Raw genomic sequence first — 21347 nt, 5'->3', positions numbered from 1 at the left:
ATAACCCTTGGCCAGGCTCTTACCTGCCTTCCGTGGGACCAATGCTCCCCAAAGACTCATCCCCTTGGAATGAGCTCATCCAACAGCAACCGGGGCTTCACTTTCCATCAGGCCTCAGACTGTAAGAGGGTTCTCAGTGCTTCTAAGAAATCCCGTATTCAGACTTCCTTCCTATTTCTTCCCAACCATTTGCTAGTCTTCTCCCTGCCTCCCAGAGAACCCTTCTGACATCCTCTCAGGGCTCAATACAAGGACCCTTGAAACCTGTTAAACTGCATGGGTTATTTAACAAAACATAGCAAACTTTTTTAAATAATCCAGCAATAAGGAAATGGACATTAAAAATTAAATTTCTTATCAACCTACAGTCCCCTTGAGCACCACATCCTACCTCTCCGCCCAGCTGTGTCTTCTTGCACTTTTTATGCTAGAGTCTAGCTGGATGATTCTGCCTAATCCTCCCACTCACACATCCTTCCCAACTTCCAGATCTACTTGGGTCCCACACATCTAGTTCCTTGGCTTAGTGTAGCTATACCTGTTTATACTGACCCCATCCAGGCTCTGGTTAGGTCATACAACCGCAATCAATCCTACAGGCTTCTCAGGCTTCATTTTTCTCCTCTATACCCCACCCAGTGTTGTGCATCTTGCACCAAGATCTAGCTATAGGAGACTACCTAATCTCCCCTTCCATGCACCATCAACCCATGGATCTATGCCCAAACTCCAGGCTTGTATAAGGACACATCTGTTGCAAGCCAGCCCAGCCCCATGAATCTACCTGACGTCTTTTTACCTAAACCATATCTAAGCTAAACCTAGCCAAATATCAATGTTCTGTCATACATAACCTGATGCGACTACACCAGACACAGAACTAACAAAAGAAGATGACATCCACGTTATCATCACAAAACTACAAACAATAGGAAAGATCGAATTGGTATTTCCCCTAAAATCCACCATTCCTACAGGAATGCTTGTCAGTGTGAATTACCTGGATGAGACCTTAAACACAGAATTTTAAAAGTAAATGTCATCAAAGAATTCAAGGAGATTAGTGAACACACCACTACCAGTACCACCAACCACTCCTCCACCACCACCACCACCACAACTAAAATAAAGACATATCAATGAAAGTGAATAACAGCCTGAGTGATGCCCGGGGCAACACATGATGAAAATGATAAACACTATCTAGGAATTGAAGACAGAATTCAATAAAGAGAAACACTGAAAAAGAATTCCACGTGGGATGGGGAAACTCAATAACCCTACTAGAAAACTCAAGGGGAAGCTCTCCGAGCAGAATGAACCACACAAATGGCAGAATATCAGGATTCACAGATTAAGTAGAGAAACTAGATGAAATAAGAAAAAAAATAGGAAAAATGCTATGTAGGATATATGGACATCATGAAAAGATCAGACCTTAAAATTACAGAAATCGATAAGGGAGAAGAATCCCAGGTCAAGCATAGACCAAATGTTCAACATGATCATAGAAGCAAACCTTCCCAAAATAAGGTAAGACCACTGTACAAGATACACACAGAACCCCAAGTAGAGAAGACAACCCCTCCCCACAACATAGTTGTCTTAGCTAGGGTTTGAAGTAGCCATGAAACATGTTAATCTGGTTATCCCAGTGGGGTTGTGGAGACACAGAAATGAGAGAATCATCATTTTGAGGAGAGTATATCAGACTGGATCATATAAACAAATAAAGTGTAGGCTAGGAACAGCCACTGGAATTAACAGTAGTCACTGGGTATCCTTGGCAGGAACAGTGGGGTGTAGGCATACTCTGGGGTGGGATATGTAAGTGAAGACAATACATCCAAAACATTGAGAAAGCAAATATCTGTGCTGTGAAAGGTGTGAGCAGGGATGGTATTAGCAGTAAGTGAGAGCAGGGCCTGTTGGGAGCCTTTCTTGGTTTCTTCTTTGACTTATTCATCATGCAGGATTGAGTTGTTCAGTCTCTGTGAGTTCATAAGTCTACTATAGATTTGTTTTTGCTGTTTTAAGTTTTGCTGCATTGTGGTTAGGAAGGATACAGAGAGTCATTTCAGTCTTTCTGCTGTTGTTAAGGTTGGTTTTGTGTCCCAGAATATGGTCTCCTTCAGAGAAGCTTCTGTGGGCTGCTGAGTAGAATGCGTGTTCTCTGATGTTCATGAGAAACATGCTGTAGATAACTCTTAAGTCTACTTCATGTATGATGCCATTTAGTTCTGATGTTTCTCTGCTCGTCTTTTGTCCAGATGGCCTGTCTATTGGAGAAAATGGAGCATAGAGACCATCTACTGTTAATGGATTGCTGTAAATCTGTGTCTTAACTACCAGTAGTACACTTTATGAAACCGTGTATCAGGGTTTGGTGCATGTGTGTTTAGGATAATAACGCCTTCTTGGTTAATTTTTCCTTCCTTTAAAATGAAGTGCCCTTTTTAATATATTCTAATTAGCTTTAGTTTGAAGTCTATCTTGTCAGATAGAGGATGGCAATACCTGCTTGCTTCCTGGTCCCATTTGATTCCAGTTCTTTTGCCCATCTAACAGAGAGTCTATCTTTAAAGTTAAGGTGAGTTTCTTGTTGACAACAGATAATGAATTTTGTTCCTTGATTCATTCAGCCAGCATGTGTCATTTGATTGGAGAACTGAGGCCATTACTACTTAAAGTTATTTTTGAAAGGTGTGTGTCACCATGTTGCTGTTTTGTTTATGCTCTCTGTGGTACTTTGCTTTTAGTAATATTAGGTTAAATTATAACTTTGTTTTCTTTCTACAGCAGTGCTTCTCAACCTTCCTAACACTGCAACTCTTTAATTCATCTCCTCTGCTGTGGTGACTCCCTAGCACAGAACTATCTCGTTGCTACTTTATGAATTTAATTTTGCTACTGTTGCAAATTGTAATGTAAATGTCTGATATGCAACCCCTAAAGTGTTTCAGCCCACAGGTTGTTGTACAGTCTACTGGCTATGTTTATTCCTCTTGTCACCAAAGTATCATTTCCTGTATTTTGTTCACATCATAGAACATTTTTCTTTTTCCTCCAACTTCTAGGTTGGCCTTCACGGTCTTTGAGAACTTTAACTCATTTTTCCAATCTCCTCTGGCTTCCAAAGTATTCATTGAGAAATCAGTTTTGATTCTGATGGCTTTTCCTTTAAGTAACGTGTGTTTTTTTTTCTCATGTACTTTTTCTTTGTTCTATGTTTCAACTATTGTGGTAGTCTGAATATGCTTGGTCCAGGGAGTGGCACTATTAGAAGGTATGGCCTTGTTGGAGTAGGTGTGGACTTATTGGATGAAGTGTGTCACTGTGGGTGTGGGCTATACACCTCCTAACCACTTGGAGCCAGTCTTCTAGCAGACTTCAAATGAAAAGGCAGAACTCTCAGCTCCCACTGAACCATGCCATGCCAACCTGGACGCTACCATGCTCCTTCCTTGATGATAATGGACTGAACCTCTGAATCTGTAAGCTAGCCCCAACGAAATGGTGTTCTTGTAAGAGTTGCCTTGATCACAGTGTCTGTTAACGGCAAAAAAACCCCTAAGACAGAAGTTGGTACCAGGGACTAGGGTATTGCTGTGATAGGCCTGACCATACTTTTATGTGGAAGAATGGATTTATGGGACATTGGATTTGGAAAGCAGTGGAATGCTTTAAGTGGGGCTTAATGGGCCATCCTAAGAGGAATATGGAAGACTTTGTTGCTAAGAGTGATTTGAACTGTACAGACGTGGCCAAAGAAGTTTCAGTGGAGAGGAATTTCAGTATGTGGCATAAAGACTATTTTTGTGATATTTTGGTCAAGAATGAGGCTGCTTTTTGCCATTATCTGAAGTCTGCCTAAGGCTAACTCCAAAGAGATTTAGATTAATTGCTTTTAAAAAGGAAGTCTTAAAACAGCCTGGTATAAATTCTGTCGTGTGGTTACTACAGTCACTCTTATGAAGAACATTTTAATGAAAAGGAGCAAGCTTAGAAAGGAAAATTATAAAATATATAGTTCAAGTATTAAAAAGGCACCAGGAAGTGAAGTGGAGCTGAATCTTGTGTTCAGAGAATATTAAATTGAATTAAGAGAGTGGTAACCTTGGGAAAAGATCCCACCCTGCTAAATTCAGGTCCAGGCATGGTAGTCCAAGCCTTTAATCCCAGGAGACAAAGGCAAACAAATCTCTGAGTTCAAGGCCACCCTTGAACAGAGCATGTTTTAAGTGAAGAAAAGCGTAAGTCCAGGCGTGGTGGTACATACGTTTAATCCCAGGATTACAGGAGACAAGGCCTTGCAGATCTCTGAGTCAAAGGTCAATCTACAGAGCAAGTTCAAGATAGACAAGCTTAGGCAGCAAGGGAGTTGGAAAACTGAAAGTTGATGATAATGTAATAGAACAAGGGGGGCATGTTCCAGCCTCATGAAGCAACAGAATTCAGCAGCTTTGGTCATTTAGCTCTGGCTTTAGAGTCAAGAGACGAAGGATACTACTGAGACAATTGATGCTGTTAGCTGGAGCTAAGAAATGAGTGGTGATTAAGAAGAGACCAACATCACTGAAGTGAAATCTTCTGAGAAATGTTTTCTAAGAGCACAAAGAAGCTGTGTTCCAGAGATAGTCAAGGTTGTACCTCATGCTGCAGCCATACTTGGTAATTTTTAAGCGTCACCCAAGTGGTACTAGATTTGAAGGCATGAATGGGTCATGAACAGCAGGTGAGGCTTGACACTGTGTGAAGCCAGGGATGGCCACTAGTGAAGTTGCAGGCACAGGGATGAAGGAATCATGCAAAGAAGTTGACACCATGAAAAGAGACTATGAGAGGCTATTGGTGAAGCCTATTTGCAGCAGAAGACCCCAGCGTACTAGAGATGTCAGTACCATGGAATGACCCCCAAGAACAACAGCAGCAATGGAATGGAGTCAATTAGAGCCTAGAGTGCTATAGAGGGCAGAACTGGAGAAGTGACTCAAGCTTGTTGGAAGAGCACAGAAGATCATGTGTGGATTCCAGACATTGGAATAAGAAGCTGTAGCATTGAAGTTACCTTGGAGACCCCAAGATGTTCAAGATGTCAGTGCTGTGGAATATCTGCTGAGGAAAGCTGCTAAGGGGAGTGGAACCAGCCCAGGGGAAGAAGTTTGTTGCAGTCAACAAAAATGAAAAAGGAGTGGAGCTCTGAAGATGGCTTTGACACCAGACATGGAGATGCAGAATTTGGAGTTCACCCGGCTGATTTCTGTCTTGTTTTGGGGATTACAGTTAAGTGATTGGATGAATCTCAGAAGAGACCTTGAACTTTGGACTTTTAACATTGTCAAGACTGCTATAGACTATGAAGACCTTGAAAGTTGGATTAAATGTATTTTATTATGCTATGGCTAGGTATGGCCCCCATAGATTCCTGTGTTTGAGTAAGTCTATAGGGTCCAGGAAGTGGAATGTGATGATTTCTATCTTAGCATAGGGAGTGCCAATATTAGGAGGTATGGCCTTGTTGGAGTGTCACACTGACAGCATTCTTACACAGGCACTCTGCACAAATGACAACAGAAAACTAGAACATACAAGACAGACACACTGCATACAAGTGAATGATTACTAAATTCCATGGACACTTAATTTGATGATTTTCAGATTTGCCAACTAAACTAAGGAAGTCAATGAGTGTCCAAAGAGTGGCTTACTCCAGCATGAAGGTCTCTGAGCTAATTTTAGAAGGAAATAACGTTTCCTGGGATCGTGCCATTTGCCTTTTCTTTCTTTAAGTAAGATTCTGAAAATGTTCTAGAGTTGGGCTGGGTTTAACATAGGGGTTTAGCAGTTGCCCAGCATGCTTGAAGCACTACAAAAATAAGACAGGCAGGTTTCATTTCCAATGCCCAGAAAGGCAAAACTTCTCCATTTCCCCTGTGATAAAGAACACTCTAACAGTTTTAGAGCTCTTTGTCAATGTTGTCTGCAGGTTAATCCACTGGTGTTATGCCCACATTGCCTTCCTATAGCAGTCTATGGGAAATGCATGGATTCTGCTTTTCTTATATTCTAAAAAAAAAAAAAAAAAAACCCAAACATCCTTTAGAAGACAAAAGGGACTCCCTGATGGAAAGGAGCCTCCATTCTAACTGGGTACCTATGACACACATCATAACCAGGGAACAAAGGCTGCGTATCTAGAAGACAGGATTCAAAGATCCTAAAGTCTGAACTGTGAGGCACAATACTGTGCATCTCTGCCAAGACCAGAGGGTCTGTATAATGATTAGAAGAGTGCTGCTTCTCTTCCTCATCAGGGGGCTCCAGAGCTCAGTCACTGTTTACAAGCTGATCCTATCTATTTAGCAAGCAGCGGGCCATGAAGACAGAAAACATTAGCTTGAACATGATGGGCATAGCAAGCGCTGGGTCTATTGTTTAAATGTCAGCCTTGAAAAAATAAAATCAGCAAGTGAGCAATGTTTGTTTCCCTCTCTTTAACCTAATACTCTTGGTGATTCAAATCTTTACTTTGGGAAGGAAACTTTCACAATTTCAAACATGAATATCATTCATTCGAATCGTGGTATAATTATGGCCCTTCTGATCTATCCTTTCTGAAAGCTCTGTTTTCAGAGTTATCTACATTGAACACATATTTTGATAGCTCAGAAATAGATATGCTTATCATAAAGGATTGCTTTAAAAGACAGAAGCTAACTATGGTGGACAGAATCACTGGTCCTAATTGTATCTTTGCCCAACCATCATGGTGGAAAGTGCTTCCACTACTTGACTTATCCTGGCCAATAAAAAAGTAGCAGCACAATGCTTAGAAATGTTTGAAATACATTTGTACAGATGGACTTCACCTCTCATGCTCTGAACTCTATCACTTTGTGTAGCGGATGATCTTAGAGACAATGGACAAAGAGCCGTTAGACTTCAAGTGAATCCTGTAATCAAGCCTCGTGGAGCTAAAATAGGGTTCCATGTCCCAGAAGACTCAGCCACTGATAATAGTCTACCAAAAAGTGTTCTGAGAGTATATAGAATTAATGCTGCTGACATGGATCACTGAATGATACTAATGAACAATAACAACAACAAAAACCTTGGAGAGAAAAAAATTCCCACATGGATTGAACTGCAGGGTATAAAAAAAGACCAGAGTACCCGTCACACAACTATATAAGAAGGGAGCCTTTTTTAATCATCAAGCCAGTTTGGAAAAAAAATCTTTAGCGAAGCAGCTTTCTTCCCCCCTTATCAAATATTCAATTGTTTAATTACATTTATAGGAAGTCTTACCAAGGATGTAATAGTTTGAGAGCATTCAGCCATAAGATTTCATGTTAAATGTTATGAACCTTTTTCAGTGTTCAAATTTATTTTTTACAGCATGATTTTCAATGTTTACATTGTTTTCTGCTTTTGGTATATTCTATAATATGTTTAATCAATATCCTCTTGGCAGATATTTAGATGACATGTAATTTTAATTATTATAAATAGTGCTGCTCCAAACATTACTAGTGCTAATTCTCCACACATATTCATGACTGTTTGCTTGCAATGAATTCCCAGAAATAGAATTGCTGGGCTAACAAATGTATGAATTTAAAGTTTTTAATATGCATTAATTGCTTAGATTTAATTTTCTTTAATTAAAGGACTGGGAGCCCTACAGATTGAGTCACAGCCTCAGATCCCAAGTAAGCAAAGATTCTCCTATCTAAAATTCACTCTAATTAATCCTGCTGGAATTTAAGGTTTATTTTAAACCTACTGGGTACCTGCTATGCTAAAGAGCCTCAGACTGGCTGTGCAGGCACCTGCCTGGCTTTACCCTCTGGCTCTCGTTTACAAGCTCCACGCCTGTGCCTCAGTGTTTCCATCTGTAAAACAGGGACAAGGGCTTCCTGTCTCATGGGTTAAATAAGTCAATAAATATAACTCACTGACAGTGGCCCTGCCACACAGGAAGATTTTAATGTTAGCTATCATTAGGAATAAATAAAAAGCTTGAAAAGCTAAAGGCTTAGTGAGAGTTTTCCATTCATACTTAGGCAGTAAATTTTTTAAAACCGTAAGCTAAGCTTTCACAAAGTCTTTGATTTTAGTTTAGTTTTTGGCAAGAAAGAGTCCGGGCTGGCCTCCAACTTGTTATGCCGCTAACGAGACTCGGAATGCGTGGTCTTCCGGTTTCCACCTCACACCTGGCAGCTCACGGTTGCAAGGACAAGACTACCAAACCAAAGATCCTAGAGCTGAGAGGAAGTCAAGGGGGAATGCAGCTGGTCTTTGAAGTAAGACACTAGATCGGGCACAAGGCTCTGGTGACTTTGAATCGTTTTGAAGTGTTTAGTAAACTATTTAAGCGGAAATAGGTGGGAACAGTTACTTCAAAAACAGCTCAAGTAATATAAACTTTCTAATTAGAATGAATGAAGAGGGTGAATCAACCCTCAGGATTTCATTGTTGGTTAAGGGTGAGACTCCAGGACTCTTTAGGCTGTATCACTCACACAGGCAATCTGCATCTACCAGAGACAGTGAGAGTGGTCCTATCGGCAGCAGGGAAGCATCAGCAGAACCCTAAAGGCAAGCGCTGGCTATTCACTCAGGGAAGGGCACTCTTTTCTATTTTTTGAGACAGGGTCTCAATCCATGGCTCAGGCTGGTCTGGAACCCAAAACCTGCCTCTTGCCTCTACTTCTGAGAACTCTGATGATGATATACATGCACCACCATGCATGCAGGGTGTAGCTGTGTGTGTGTGTGTGTGTGTGTGTGTGTGTGTGTGTGTGTGATGCGTGTGTGTCATGTGGATGTGTGTAAGTGTATATGCTAGTATATACACATATGTGTGTGGTGTATGAGGTGGGGATTCTCACTGAACTTGAAGTTCCCCAATTCTGTCAGACAAACTAGGAGAGGGTTCCCAGGGCTGTCCTCCCTCAGTACTGGGAACACAGATAAATGCTTCCACACTCTCCTTCTAAATGGGTGAAATTCAAACTCAGCGCCTCATGCTTACATAGCGGGCACCTTTACTGAGCCACTGGGTTAGCTCTGCAGGCTTTTTTTTTTTTTAAGGTTATATTTCCTGGGCCTGGATCACCCTCCTGCCCTTCCAGCAGTGTGCCTCTCTGGACCAACTGCTCCAACTTTACTGACGATGTGGCAGCAGCATTTCCGTTCCTTAGAAATTCCATTTCCAGAGAGCCAAAGCCCATAATTCTAAAATTAAAAAAAAAAACCCATAATTCAAAGTATTTTCCAGACCATTTATGAACTGTCAGATGAGACTGTCATGTGTAGACAAAACTTCCTTCAGGGCTTAAAACCGATGATGTTCCTTCAAAATATTTGTGTTTAGAGGGAAAAAGTCACTAAGATGAAATAGGAAAAGGAAATCAAACCCGCAGTGCGTTATAGTCTAGTTTAGCGTGAAAGCTGAAACAGTGAGTTCTCCAAGTCTTTCGCTTTAACTTAGTCTTATCCGGCTTTATCTTTTCTTTCTTTCCTTTTTTTTTTTTTTTTTAAAGAAAAACTAGAATAAAACTTATAAACATAGATAAAAAACTTTAAATATAAGTAAATATATAAGATATTTATATAAATATAGAGAAAAGTTGTTTGTGGGGCTTCTTAGATTTAAAAAGCTTCAGTTTTAGGTGGAACATTTTTATCATGTCATCACGTCTTCTTCAGTCGGTATTTTATTTCCAGTGGGCCCACAACTACACAGCCCCTCAGGCTAAAATAGGCTTTTCCTCTTCCTTCTCCACCTTCCTTGCTTTCTTTCCTTTTGCGGTACTGGGTTCAAACCTAGGGCCTATGGATGTTTTGGCAAGTGGCCCATCACTGAGCCACAACCCAGCCCTGGGTGGTTTCGATGCATGCACTGAAAACTTCAATTACTTTTAATAACACAGACTGACTGGATCAGGGTAACCGGCAGATTTCTAGCCTCCAGCACATAGCACTCATGCTAAGAACATTCTAGCCACCACCACCCCACCCCGGCCCACGGTTTAAAAATGGAATTGCTTCCAATCAGCTGTCCAACTGTGCTACAGAACAATCATTTCTTGCTGTCTAGCTTACCAACCACTCCCTCTGCACCTTCCCCTCCTTCCCCTTCCCAGGCTCTCCTACCTCACAGACAGGAGCTTTAACGGCTCACTCACAAGTAACACGCACTATTTGCTTCTGTGCTTAAACATTTAGGTTACACTCTGTACCTCTGTAGTTTTACAAGGGGGGAGGACTTGATAGCTATCTCACAAATGAAAATATATATAAGCATCCGAGAAGCACAGAGCGTGCTCTGCAATACCTGCATGCTATAGTTTGTGTCACGTGTGACCTCTGTTAAAGGGCTGGATCCAGTATGGTGTGTTATTGCAAAGCTTGAAGAGCTGGGGTCCAGCGAGAGGTCTTCAGGGGGTCACCAGGGCCATGCTCTTGACCTGGTTTGAGGGAACCAGCTCCCCTATCTTTCTCTCTCTACTTCCCCACCATAATATGATCAGTCTTACTCCACTGTGTGCTTCCAGTCATGGGGTGCTGATTGGCACAGTCCCAAAGCAATGACGTTTCCCAAGCTGCCTAAAGCAGCACGTCCAAAAATACCTTCTCTTTTTTTGTAATTTGATTCTCTCGGGCTCCTGTTAGAGTAACAGGAAGCTAACAGAAAACTCAAAAGAAAACTACAATATCTAGGACAATGAAAATGACCAAATTCACAAAGACTGGCCATACCACAGGTTGGTGAGAAGGCACATCAAGTACTTTGCTCACCTTATCAGTCTCTTATGAACACTTACTATTGATATAATAACACAGACATATTACTAAAGTGGTATGCTGAATAACAGGGTAGATACAACACACAGGCTGTATATCCCAGTTAACCCAAAACACATAGGATTAATCTTGTCTGTAGGGAAAGTGGAAGTACAGTTACCTTGGGACAAGGTGTGTGTGTGTGTGTGTGTGTGTGTGTGTGTGTGTGTGCATCTGTGTGCACCTATGTCTTTGTATTGATGTCTGTGTGTGCCTGTGTGTGTGACTGCCTCTAAGTGTGTGTGTCTGTGTGTCTTGTGTGTGTGTCTATGTGTGTCTGCCTATGGGCGTCTGTCTCTGTGTGTATGGCTTGTTGTCTGTCTCTAGCTACATTTTTATACTTTGACCATGCTGGTAGTTAGACCAAAATACAAATTTTCCTAAGTGCATTTGTATATATCGAAATATGACCAAGTTGTTGTATGTAAACTATATTCCATAAGTTTTACTGATCAAGTGCCTAATTTAAACTGCTTTCTGGACTAAGTAACCCTTTCCAAAAGGGTGTGCGGGCAGGCTTTTGCACACGGAACTCCAAGGCTGTATGGGACCCTGTAAGAGAAGCACAATTCCTCCTGTGATCCACGCCACCCTGACTCACCAGTGAGGGCTCCTCCCAGGCTCCCTCGACGAAGCTGCTTCCCATCCTCACTAAGTTGTCTCTTGTACTTCAGTGACTTTCCGAGGCCACGGGCCACATCTGGGCTGCTGCATTTCCGAAACGGCATGGGTGGTGGAGACAGTATGTGGTCAAGCTGTGGAGGGAAGGGACAGTGGCATCATTTCCTGGGGACACTCAGGCTCTCCCCTATGCATCTCCTTCTCTAAACACACTCCCTTCACTGCTGTTTCTAATCCGACTCGTTTGGAGAGCTCTAAATTTTATTCTTGGACCTTCCATCTGAGAGTCAGGATTGCTTCCTGTAAAATCCCAGGACCAGGTTTCGTTAGCAGGTCACAACACACGAGTAGCCGGCCATAGGATTAAGTTTAGCAGACTATGAACACAATTTTTAATGCAGTGGGATAGTTATTGTTAGACCCCGCCAACAAGAGCTGGGAAGAAGGCTTGGTCACCAACGTGTTTGCCACAAAAGCATGGAGACCCAAGTTTGTTACCCAGCATCCATAAAGCTTGGCCCGGTGGGACTTACTTGTCATCCCAACCCTGGATGAGATTGGATACCTGGATTTGCTGGCAAATTAGCCTAGCCTATTGGGAGAGTTCCAGGCCAATGAAAGAACTCTTTTTGGTTCTTTTTTTTTTTTTTTTTTTTGAAAGAACTCTTCCAAAGGTTGGGCAATCCATGAAGAATAACACCTGAGGTTGACCCATGGCATTCACACACACACACATACACATGTACACTCAACATCATTCATATAGCTACGAACACACACACACATGTATGCACGTGCTATGTTGACCCTAGCGCCCGGACGATGGACAGCAGAGGCAGGTTGTTTTCAGGTGTTAATTGTCCAGCGAGCCTAGGTGAGAGGGGAAGTTCCGGGTTCAGAGAGAGGTCCTGTCTCAGAAATAGAAGGTGCAGTTGCATAGAAAATAACACCAACACACACACACACACACACACACACACACACACACACACATCAAAAAAAGGTATTGTTTCATAACTGAGTGAATTATACATGCATACATGTGTATTCTGGACCCCTATATATAATATGTCCTTCTGTAGATCCCCCACTTTGAAATATTGCTATATAAAAACAGATCAAATTTCACATATTGCTCACACACATACACGCACAGGAGAGGAATTTCTAAGCACTGCAGCCCTTAATGGAAATCAATACATCCTTATATCACTCTATAGCTCTTAAAAGAAAGTCTGTCACAAGAATCAGAGAAACCAAAGTCACTTCAAGAGACAGCTTTCTACAAAAGAATCCCCTGGGTCCAAGCACTCATGTCAAGATCTGCTCCACTTTCATGAGAACACCTGAAGAGAGCCATGCCTTCTACATGTTCGCCTGCAAGATGAAATGCCCGAGTGTATGCCTAGATAGTATTAAGGACAAAAATAGCCCTGGGCATATACATATATGCCTATCACTATGAAGGGCCCCCAAATAAAATTCCAGTTGTCACACAAAAGGGACAATCTCCTACAATCTTAAAAGAGGGAAATATTTGGACAACACAATTAAACGCTGTTTTAAGGATTTTCTTTTTAAACCAAAGTTGGCTTTGCTATTATGGGAAAGAGATAGGAGCTTTGATATCATTATCTGATTTTTTTTAGACTGTCACAGATCTTCTTATAGGAGAAAGAAAGTCAAAAACAATGTCATCATTTGTCTGTCCGTATGCTACCGCATATTCAAAATCACCTCAAGAAGAAACTGCTGCCTGGTGGTGGGCATCCCTTCCCTAGATCGTTGAGATTGAACCTTCACTGGTTCAGTTCCACAAGATGTGAACCTTCTCCCAACACCAACTGTGTTCGTTAGCACACAATGGATTCCGAGCACTTCTTTAAAAGAACCATCTCTAACTCCCAGACCCTTGGGTCTTTACTGCACTCGATGCTAGTCGGTTTTGTAGTGAGAGGACCCTGTAGAATGAGTCCATCCACTCCAGGGTCAAAGCCAAATCAGGAGGGGAAGGGACCCCAGAGGGCACTTTTCAAAGAAACAGCCCTTTCAAAGGAGGGGGTGAAGTCATCTGAAGATGTCATCCAGCTGCTGTTCATGACATAGATGTCCATTTATGGGAGCCTCCGAGGAGAGACTCCTGCCCAGCCTTAGACGTTTTGCCCTTCAATCCTACAGACAATGAAGTAACTGGAACGGGTAGCTACTTAAGAGCGACTAGAAGATGTAGAACCCATCTGCAGTCAGGCCGTCAGACAACACAGAGATTACTGGTCCCTATTGTTGGTACCGCTGTATGCTCTTACCCAGGGGTCTTTTTTTTTTTTTTTTTTTAAACTGCCAATTTAGTGTTATTATTACATTGAAATTTTTTGGAAGAAAACCTATGAGTCTGGAAGCATGGAATGGAATGAGGAAGGGAAGAATGTGCCAGGGAAGAAATATTATTCTCTACCCACATGGCTTTGACCCCCTGCTTCCCCCTCCCTGATATCCACGCATGTGCACCTCACCCCCAGTATCAGCTGCAGACAGACTTCTCCTCATTGATACTTTAGCATGCCTCTTCTAAGAACAAAATCTCTTAAATGCCTCTATTCTACAATCTATATGTTCTTACACAGTATCTCCAATCTTTTGAATGAAGGCCATATGGGAAAAGCTGGGAAAACTACGAAATAAGGCTCTATCATGTAGACTTAATATTATTAAGTTGCTCTTTTCCCCGACTAGGAAAATTGTGGCCACAAGGTGGCAATGTACCATAGACATTCAGCAAACTGTTCCAAGCTCGCTCCTGCTAATAAATGTACCAAGAATTAGCGGCCACCCCCTCAACGAAATCGAGCGGGTTCGGGTCCATTCTACTTAGTTATTTTCACTTAATTACTAGTGGCAGCTGCATAAAATACAAATATTTATTGTTTAAGGTCCGTCAGCTTCTGCTCCCGTTTTTCATTGGCTTGCAGAATTGCAATTAATTACTCTGGGGAAGAGTGTTATATCGTAAATCAACAGAGGGTAGAAAAGTAGAAGGGGGAAAAAAAGAGGCCTTTCCTAAGCAGGAATTATGTGATCTCCTTATATATTTTCAACAGGTACAAATGGCACAGGACATCTACAGGAAGAAAAGAGAAAGAAATTAAAGAGAAAGTGTGGATGAAAAAGAAGAAAAAACAAAACTCAACCCCCTTTTCCATCACAGAAATGAAAGCTTGAGCCAATGGTCCATCGGCTGGGTTCGTTTTGTTTTGCTGTGTTTTTTTCCCCATCAGATCATAGCCTCAAGAGGAGAACTATTATTTAAAACCTGGGAAGATTGGGGCAGTGAACAGGGAAGGCTGAAATGAAAGCAGGAGGAAAACCTATGAACAGAGCAGCACTCCAAGATCCCATTTCTTTCCTCTATCAATCCACACCCCCAACAGGGCTCTCACTAAACATACCATTTTTCCAAATTTTCCACATGGTCGGTGGCTTTAGTCTTTCTATAGTAATTAATCAAAGCATTTCAAAATGGCCCACTGCAGCCTGGCACTTTATTTTCCATTTTTTGCAGGGCTTCCAACAATCACGATCTCTTAAAAATCACTCCATAACACCCAAGAGCTGACGTCCATATCAGAGTTATTTCGAACATCACCATTTACCTGATTCCCATTGAATCTTTTCCACCTTCCCTGTACCCCAACAATGACGGTGATCTATCAGTTCAACTAAAAGACAGAGGGTGTCCTGAAACTCTCACTGAGACTCGAGGTCACTGACTCAGGCACTTCCAGGGTCTTTTCTTCAGCAGACGGCAGGGTACTAAGAGCCCAGCCCCACACCTCTGTTACCTAGCATGCTACTAACCATAAGCACATTGTACTGAAGAGATACTTTTCTTTTATCCACCAATCAATCCTGATTTCTGGTGACTGGACTTCCTCAAAATTCCCTACTGTTAGTTTTCATAAAGTCCTTCACTTCAAAGAAGAACCACAGAACACTGGGGAACAGGTCTGTTTGCACATTACTAAATTAAGAATTCATACAGAGGTGTAGCTTGTTCCTCTGTGTCAGAGAGAGACAACTGACCTTGTTCGTGTCCCAGGAACTACAAAAGCATCTTAAGGAACCAAAGTGGCATGACCAAGACAAATCTGGTATAGTCATGAAAGAACATTCACAAAACCATTGGTCCTGTGTCTGCTCATCGCACACAACTCATGTAGTAGTCTCACATCTATGTTTTCTGTAATCATCTCCCTCATTGCTGTCTGTCAAAAGGCTGAAAAGAACTGAACACATCGTGGTTACATGTGGCTTCAATGAAGATGAGTACAAGTGGGTCAAGGCATTGATAAGAGCATCTAATCTCTGGTCCCTCAGCTTTTCCCATCACTCCCGCATCTGCAGATGTGAACCATGGGCGTGTTTTCCCGGGCTGAATCCCCCCACCATGTGCCATCTTCCTACTCGCATAGTGCACACTTTCACTGTGCACAAACATCGCGCTTCGGCTTCACTGCATTCTCCCACTTGACCTTCAGAAATGGCGCTGCCAGTCACAGCCATTCCTCCATTCACAGTTTCTATGCATTTACAAGGATCTAACCGAGAGATGGACAGCACAGGCGTTATAGATGGAAACTGTAAAGAGCCCCAACTTACTCTGTTAACTCGTCCTTCTCAAACCCAGTCTGCTTCGCCGTTTCTCCTCTTACCATCTCGTCCCTGACACGGTGACCTCTCCTTTGACAACCTCCCAAAGGTTCCTTCCGCCTTCTCACTAATAGCAGGAGAGTAGCCAGTGTCACTTTTAAAACATAGGCCAGATGCTCCCAGTTGATGTTCTGGAGTCCTTTTCCAGATTCTCCTTCGCTCAGAACAACACGGGGTCTGCACACTGGTCCCCTACCACCTGCCTCATGCAGCCAACACTCTCCCGTTCTCATCACACGTGGTTTTTCTACAGATCTGCAATGGCCGCCAACATCTTCATGTGCATTTTTCCTTCCTGGGAGACACTCTTAGCTGGCTTGCCTCCCCCATGTCCAGGGCTCTAATTGAGAGGCAGCCTCCCTGGAGGCTTTGGTTCTAACTGACAAGAATACTATACTCCTCTCTTAAGTCCTTTCCCTCTCTTTTCTTCATAGCCTCTACTTCCACATCTACTGTTTATTGTCATTCTTCCTCGGCTATGGTCTAACAAGAAATTCTGCAAGTCCTTTTTTTTTTTTTTTTTTTTTTTTTTTCTCCTGCCTCCTCCCTACAATAGGGCACATTAGAAAAAGAAAGACAAAGAAAGATTTTTAGTATGGATAAATCAGTTGCTGATGTCTGCTATGTAGAGGTATTTAGATAAAACATAACAATAGTAAAAATGGAGAACACGTGCCACAAAGAGATTTTATTGTTGATAAATGAGAAAATCCGTCCAATGTAATCAAGGTGAAATGGGACAAGGCATCTCCAGTACTTTGGCAAAATCGAGCATTTAGTGTATGGGAAGAGCCTTTTTAGGTCATATCAAATGGCATCCTTTAAAAGAGTCTTTTATATATACTAAACCAGTATGCTAATTTTTGAACAGGGCTATCTCTGAGGGTGAGTCCTAAATAATGAATCATTCGACCTTTTAACTATATCCCTACTGGCACATCCACTTGTGTCCATCAATCCAATCTCTCCCTGCCCCATTCCTCTTTTCTGTAATTCTGCATTCATTCCCGAGATGTGACACATGCATTTTAAAGACCCATCCAGAATGCATATGCCCTAAGGCCAAAGTTCATGAGTTCAAAGAGATCACCAATGTCATCTGCATTCATAATGGAACCACTGTTAAAGTCCTTTGTGTGTGTGTGTGTGTGTGTGTGTGTGTGTGTATTGACTAGGAATGTAGGTTATGAAAACATTGCTCAGTTATTCTATTTCTTGGCATTGAATATTCTACAAAAGCAAAACCAAAGGCACAAAATATCTGAATCACGAAACTGTTCAGACCTCGCTTGTAACTCCCATCAAGTACTTATCCTTTCTCTTCCTCACCACCTGATAAAGAATCAAACAAGCAGCCTAGAATGACTTTACTGTATATTAAAATTAGATTTTTACTTTTAAGCCAAAGCTTTAAAAAACGGGTAGAAGAGCCTTCTATGGCTAGGGCAATCATTACAGGATTGTCACCAATTCCTCAGTGGTCAGCTGCTCAGACCAGAGCTGCCACATACGTGTCTCTATTGAAGTATTTAACTCTTAGCGCATCATTTCTTCACGCACGGAACATTAGTAACAATCATACTTATCCTGAGTTGGATGTAAGGATTGTCAGATTTCATACATGTTCGCACCTGAACATCTGATAAACCAGAAAGGGCTCCATTTGTGCTTGTTGTAGTTACAGCCTGTTTCACAAAGTCACCCCTTGCATTACCCAGGCGAACATTTCTACATGGAAATCAAACCTGTTATAACTTTACCCAGGGCTGTGGTTTTTGTTTGTTTGTTTGCTTTTGTCTTTTGTTTATTTTGGTTTTTTATTTGTTTGTTTGTATAGCCTAAGAGAGAATAAGTGGGGCACAGAAAATCTGATTCATGAGAAGTCACATTTTCTTGCCCTCCTGTCAAGTCAGCCATGTTATGGCATTTGGGAGAAGCCTTGAATCCACCCAAACACTTGGGGAAAGAATTCTAAGGCCGTGTCTCAGGCAAGCTCCTTCCATCTGAAGACCACATCTCAGGAGACGTAGCTGAGGCATACGAGGGGCTAGCACATCCACAGCCTAAAGCCCTGGTGCTCACTCTGGCACTGTCTTCCGAGGTTCAGCTCGGCTGCTCTTTCCCCCAGCCAGCTGACAGGCGCTGCACATGGCCCCTTAGTCACCTGCCCCTCTGAGTCACACCCCTGCTCTGCTCTGCACTGCTCAGCAGTAGGTAAGAAAATACTTCTTATTCTCGGCACTGCCTAAAGAACAAGCTTTATCCCCTCACTGCTTCCTAATATCTAGGTATTGACCTGTCAGGCCACCAGCAGAGTGACAGTCCTGACCACACTGCACCGGGTCTGCTAATTGATTTTGCTGACAATCATTCTGGATTACATCCCCCCCCCCAGAACACAGGCTTCCACTTAATGATGCTGTAAGCAACATCCCTGCAAACGTAGCTGCTCAGACCCATAGTGTGCAAGGAAGGGATGCTCGCCGCGGGGCCCCGATCACACTCATCTCCACTTATAAATATTTATTTAGTAGGCGGTTTTGTTGCTACGACTGTTTTCTTCTTTGAAACAGTCTCTATGCCAAGTTGGCCTCAAATTCAAGATCCACTTGCCCTGGCTTCCTGATACTAGGATTGATACAGATGTGCACAACTGGATGCAGTTTATCAAGCAGCCTCATGCCAGGTTTAGATTTTGGCTTGGGAGTAAGCAGACAAACAGTAGACAATACAGACTCACCAGGATGTGCATTCAAGCCTGGAGTGAGACACTGGAAAGATGTTTTCAGGCCTCAACACTAGAACCAGTGTCATTGCTACTGGGCTGTGGTTGGGCACTCCCTTGGGAACTACATACTTAGTGATGTTTCTCTAGATACCTTCAGCAAAGCCCCTGACTCCTCACCAGGAAGTGCAATGTGTCCCATCTCCAGTCCTAACTTTATGAAGACAGACTTGACTTTATCTTCTAAACTGGGATTTGTGGAGATTTTTACATACACACTTACATACACATTCACACACAGACTCTCAAACACACATACATATACACAATGCTCACACACACACACACACACACATATCCACACATACACGTTTACTCCCTCGCATACATACATACACATATATCTACACATGCACATGCACAGAGTCTCATATACACACACACATACCTACACATACATACATACTCTCCTTTACACACACACACACACACACACACTTTATCACACAATGCTCTCTCTAATTCATTCTCTCTCTCATACACACAAACACACACACACATACACACACACACACGCACACACCCCCCACACACACCAGAGGCAGTGCCTCGAACCACTCTTGGACCTCACCATTTGGGGGAAATGAGAAACATAGTATCTGAGCCCAGAGATACTATTAAATTTAACTAGCCAAGTACTGGGCTGCCCCAACCACAAAGACTTATTGGACCTATATGTCAAGAAGCCACTGTTGAGGTCCCTTGCTCTGTGCTTGTTTCATTATTTATCTTCACCTATTTTTACATTATTCCCCCTACTAACTTATGTGTTGTAGTAGGTTATCTTGTGAGAACAAGCTGGCCCTAGGGACACGTGCCTGTAATCCCAGCACTATGGAGGTGGAGTCAGAGTCAGAAGTGTAAGGCCAGCTGCTACTACATAGTAGATGAGGCTAGCCTATACTGAAAGACCTATCTGGAAAAAACATTTGAGACAAAAAGACAATGCAAGAAAAGAATAGAGTCATGAAAATTGTTTATGTTTACAAGGTCTGGTAAGCCAACAATTACCCAAGTCCTAACTTACTCAAATGATTTAACTGTTTATTGCAATCCCTTTCTCGATGAATGGACTTATCTTCAAACAATGCATCAACAGAGTATATTTATACTGGGAAGTATACCAGATAACAACACCATTTTCTATCTTTCATCTCCCAAATACCGGGATTACAGGTGTGCACCCTCAGGCCTGGATTCTTTAATTTCATAATTAATTCCTGGGATCATGAACACAGCAAATGAGATGTTTTAGAAATAAGCGAATGTCCTGGAATGCACTGGATCAAACTACAATGGCATTCATCTGAACAGAGCAGTACCACAAGGTTTATTGCTTAAGAACATTGATTTTCTTTCCTCCCTTCTGAGTGGCATATGCAAATTACCACGTTGATAACGTTACCTCACTTGCCTGTCAACTTCGAGAAGGTCAATTCCTTTGCTCATGAACATCTTCACAAACACATATTCGGCAACCACCAGCAAGGAATCGTGGTCATTGTCCAAGGAAGGGCATTTAATTGCAACCGAGTACGGCATGAACATTAGGCAGCAAGTTCAATCATTGAAAGATATGATAAACAGACTAACCTTATTTGACAGCCTTAAAGCATGGCATTTACCCATACACCTTTCAGAATATTAATTGCTACTCAAAATTTGGTTCAGGACCAATGACGCTGGGGAAAACACAGGATACATACAACTTGACTTTGCATATATGGATCACCTGTTTTATTCCCTCCCGTCTTAATATTCTGGATGTTTCCCTGACCTTTATTTAGGGATCTAATCTATGCCTGTGGTTGTTTACTTATCTGAAGTCGTTAAAGTCCCCTGATACCATCCTGTCCCCAACAGCAATATGACTAAAAAGTCTGACCCTGGTTAACAAGCAGGAAGAGAAAACACTTCCCCTGGGTTATTTTCCTTCAGGATAAACCAGAATGGAAAAGTCTCACATGTGCACCACAGAAGCTGCCAGTACATACCCACTTCCCCTTTTCTCAGGGTTACGTTGTACTAATAATATTTCTAACTTGCCAAATGGGGAACAGACACAAAAGGACTCAACATCTTCAGCTCACTAAAAGGTAAGCCTGTGGATCAAGTCCAGTATCCCTAACTCCAAAGCCTGTTTACTTCCATGGTCTCAAACCCTCTCCCTGACAGGGGCCACGATGGTAAAGCACACAAGCCTAGGGAGACAAATGGGAATACTAGAGAAAGCCAGAGGCTGAAACTCTGCTCTCAACAAGTCTAAATGATCCAACTAAACCCCCAGCCATGGCCTATCCAGTGGGTTTCTTAGCTCCGCACTCAGGAATCACAATGCATTAGCAGGGAGGAACAGACTGTATAGAATCCGATTCCCTGACAT

General features: G+C 42.2%; 1 protein-coding gene across 1 annotated transcript in view; it reads right to left on the bottom strand.

Moving 5' to 3' along the window:
• Positions 1–21347, bottom strand: part of Mast4 (microtubule associated serine/threonine kinase family member 4) — a 590118-nt gene that overhangs the window by 413912 nt on the left and 154859 nt on the right. Inside the window, exon 2 of the mRNA XM_032898966.1 lies at positions 11453–11606. Coding sequence (XP_032754857.1) covers positions 11453–11606 — 154 coding nt within the window. The remainder of the gene's footprint in view (positions 1–11452; positions 11607–21347) is intronic.

The sequence above is a fragment of the Rattus rattus genome, chromosome 3 (genome assembly GCF_011064425.1).
Source record: "Rattus rattus isolate New Zealand chromosome 3, Rrattus_CSIRO_v1, whole genome shotgun sequence".
Taxonomy (NCBI): Eukaryota; Metazoa; Chordata; class Mammalia; order Rodentia; family Muridae; genus Rattus; species Rattus rattus.
This window is presented reverse-complemented; position numbering and strand designations above follow the sequence as displayed.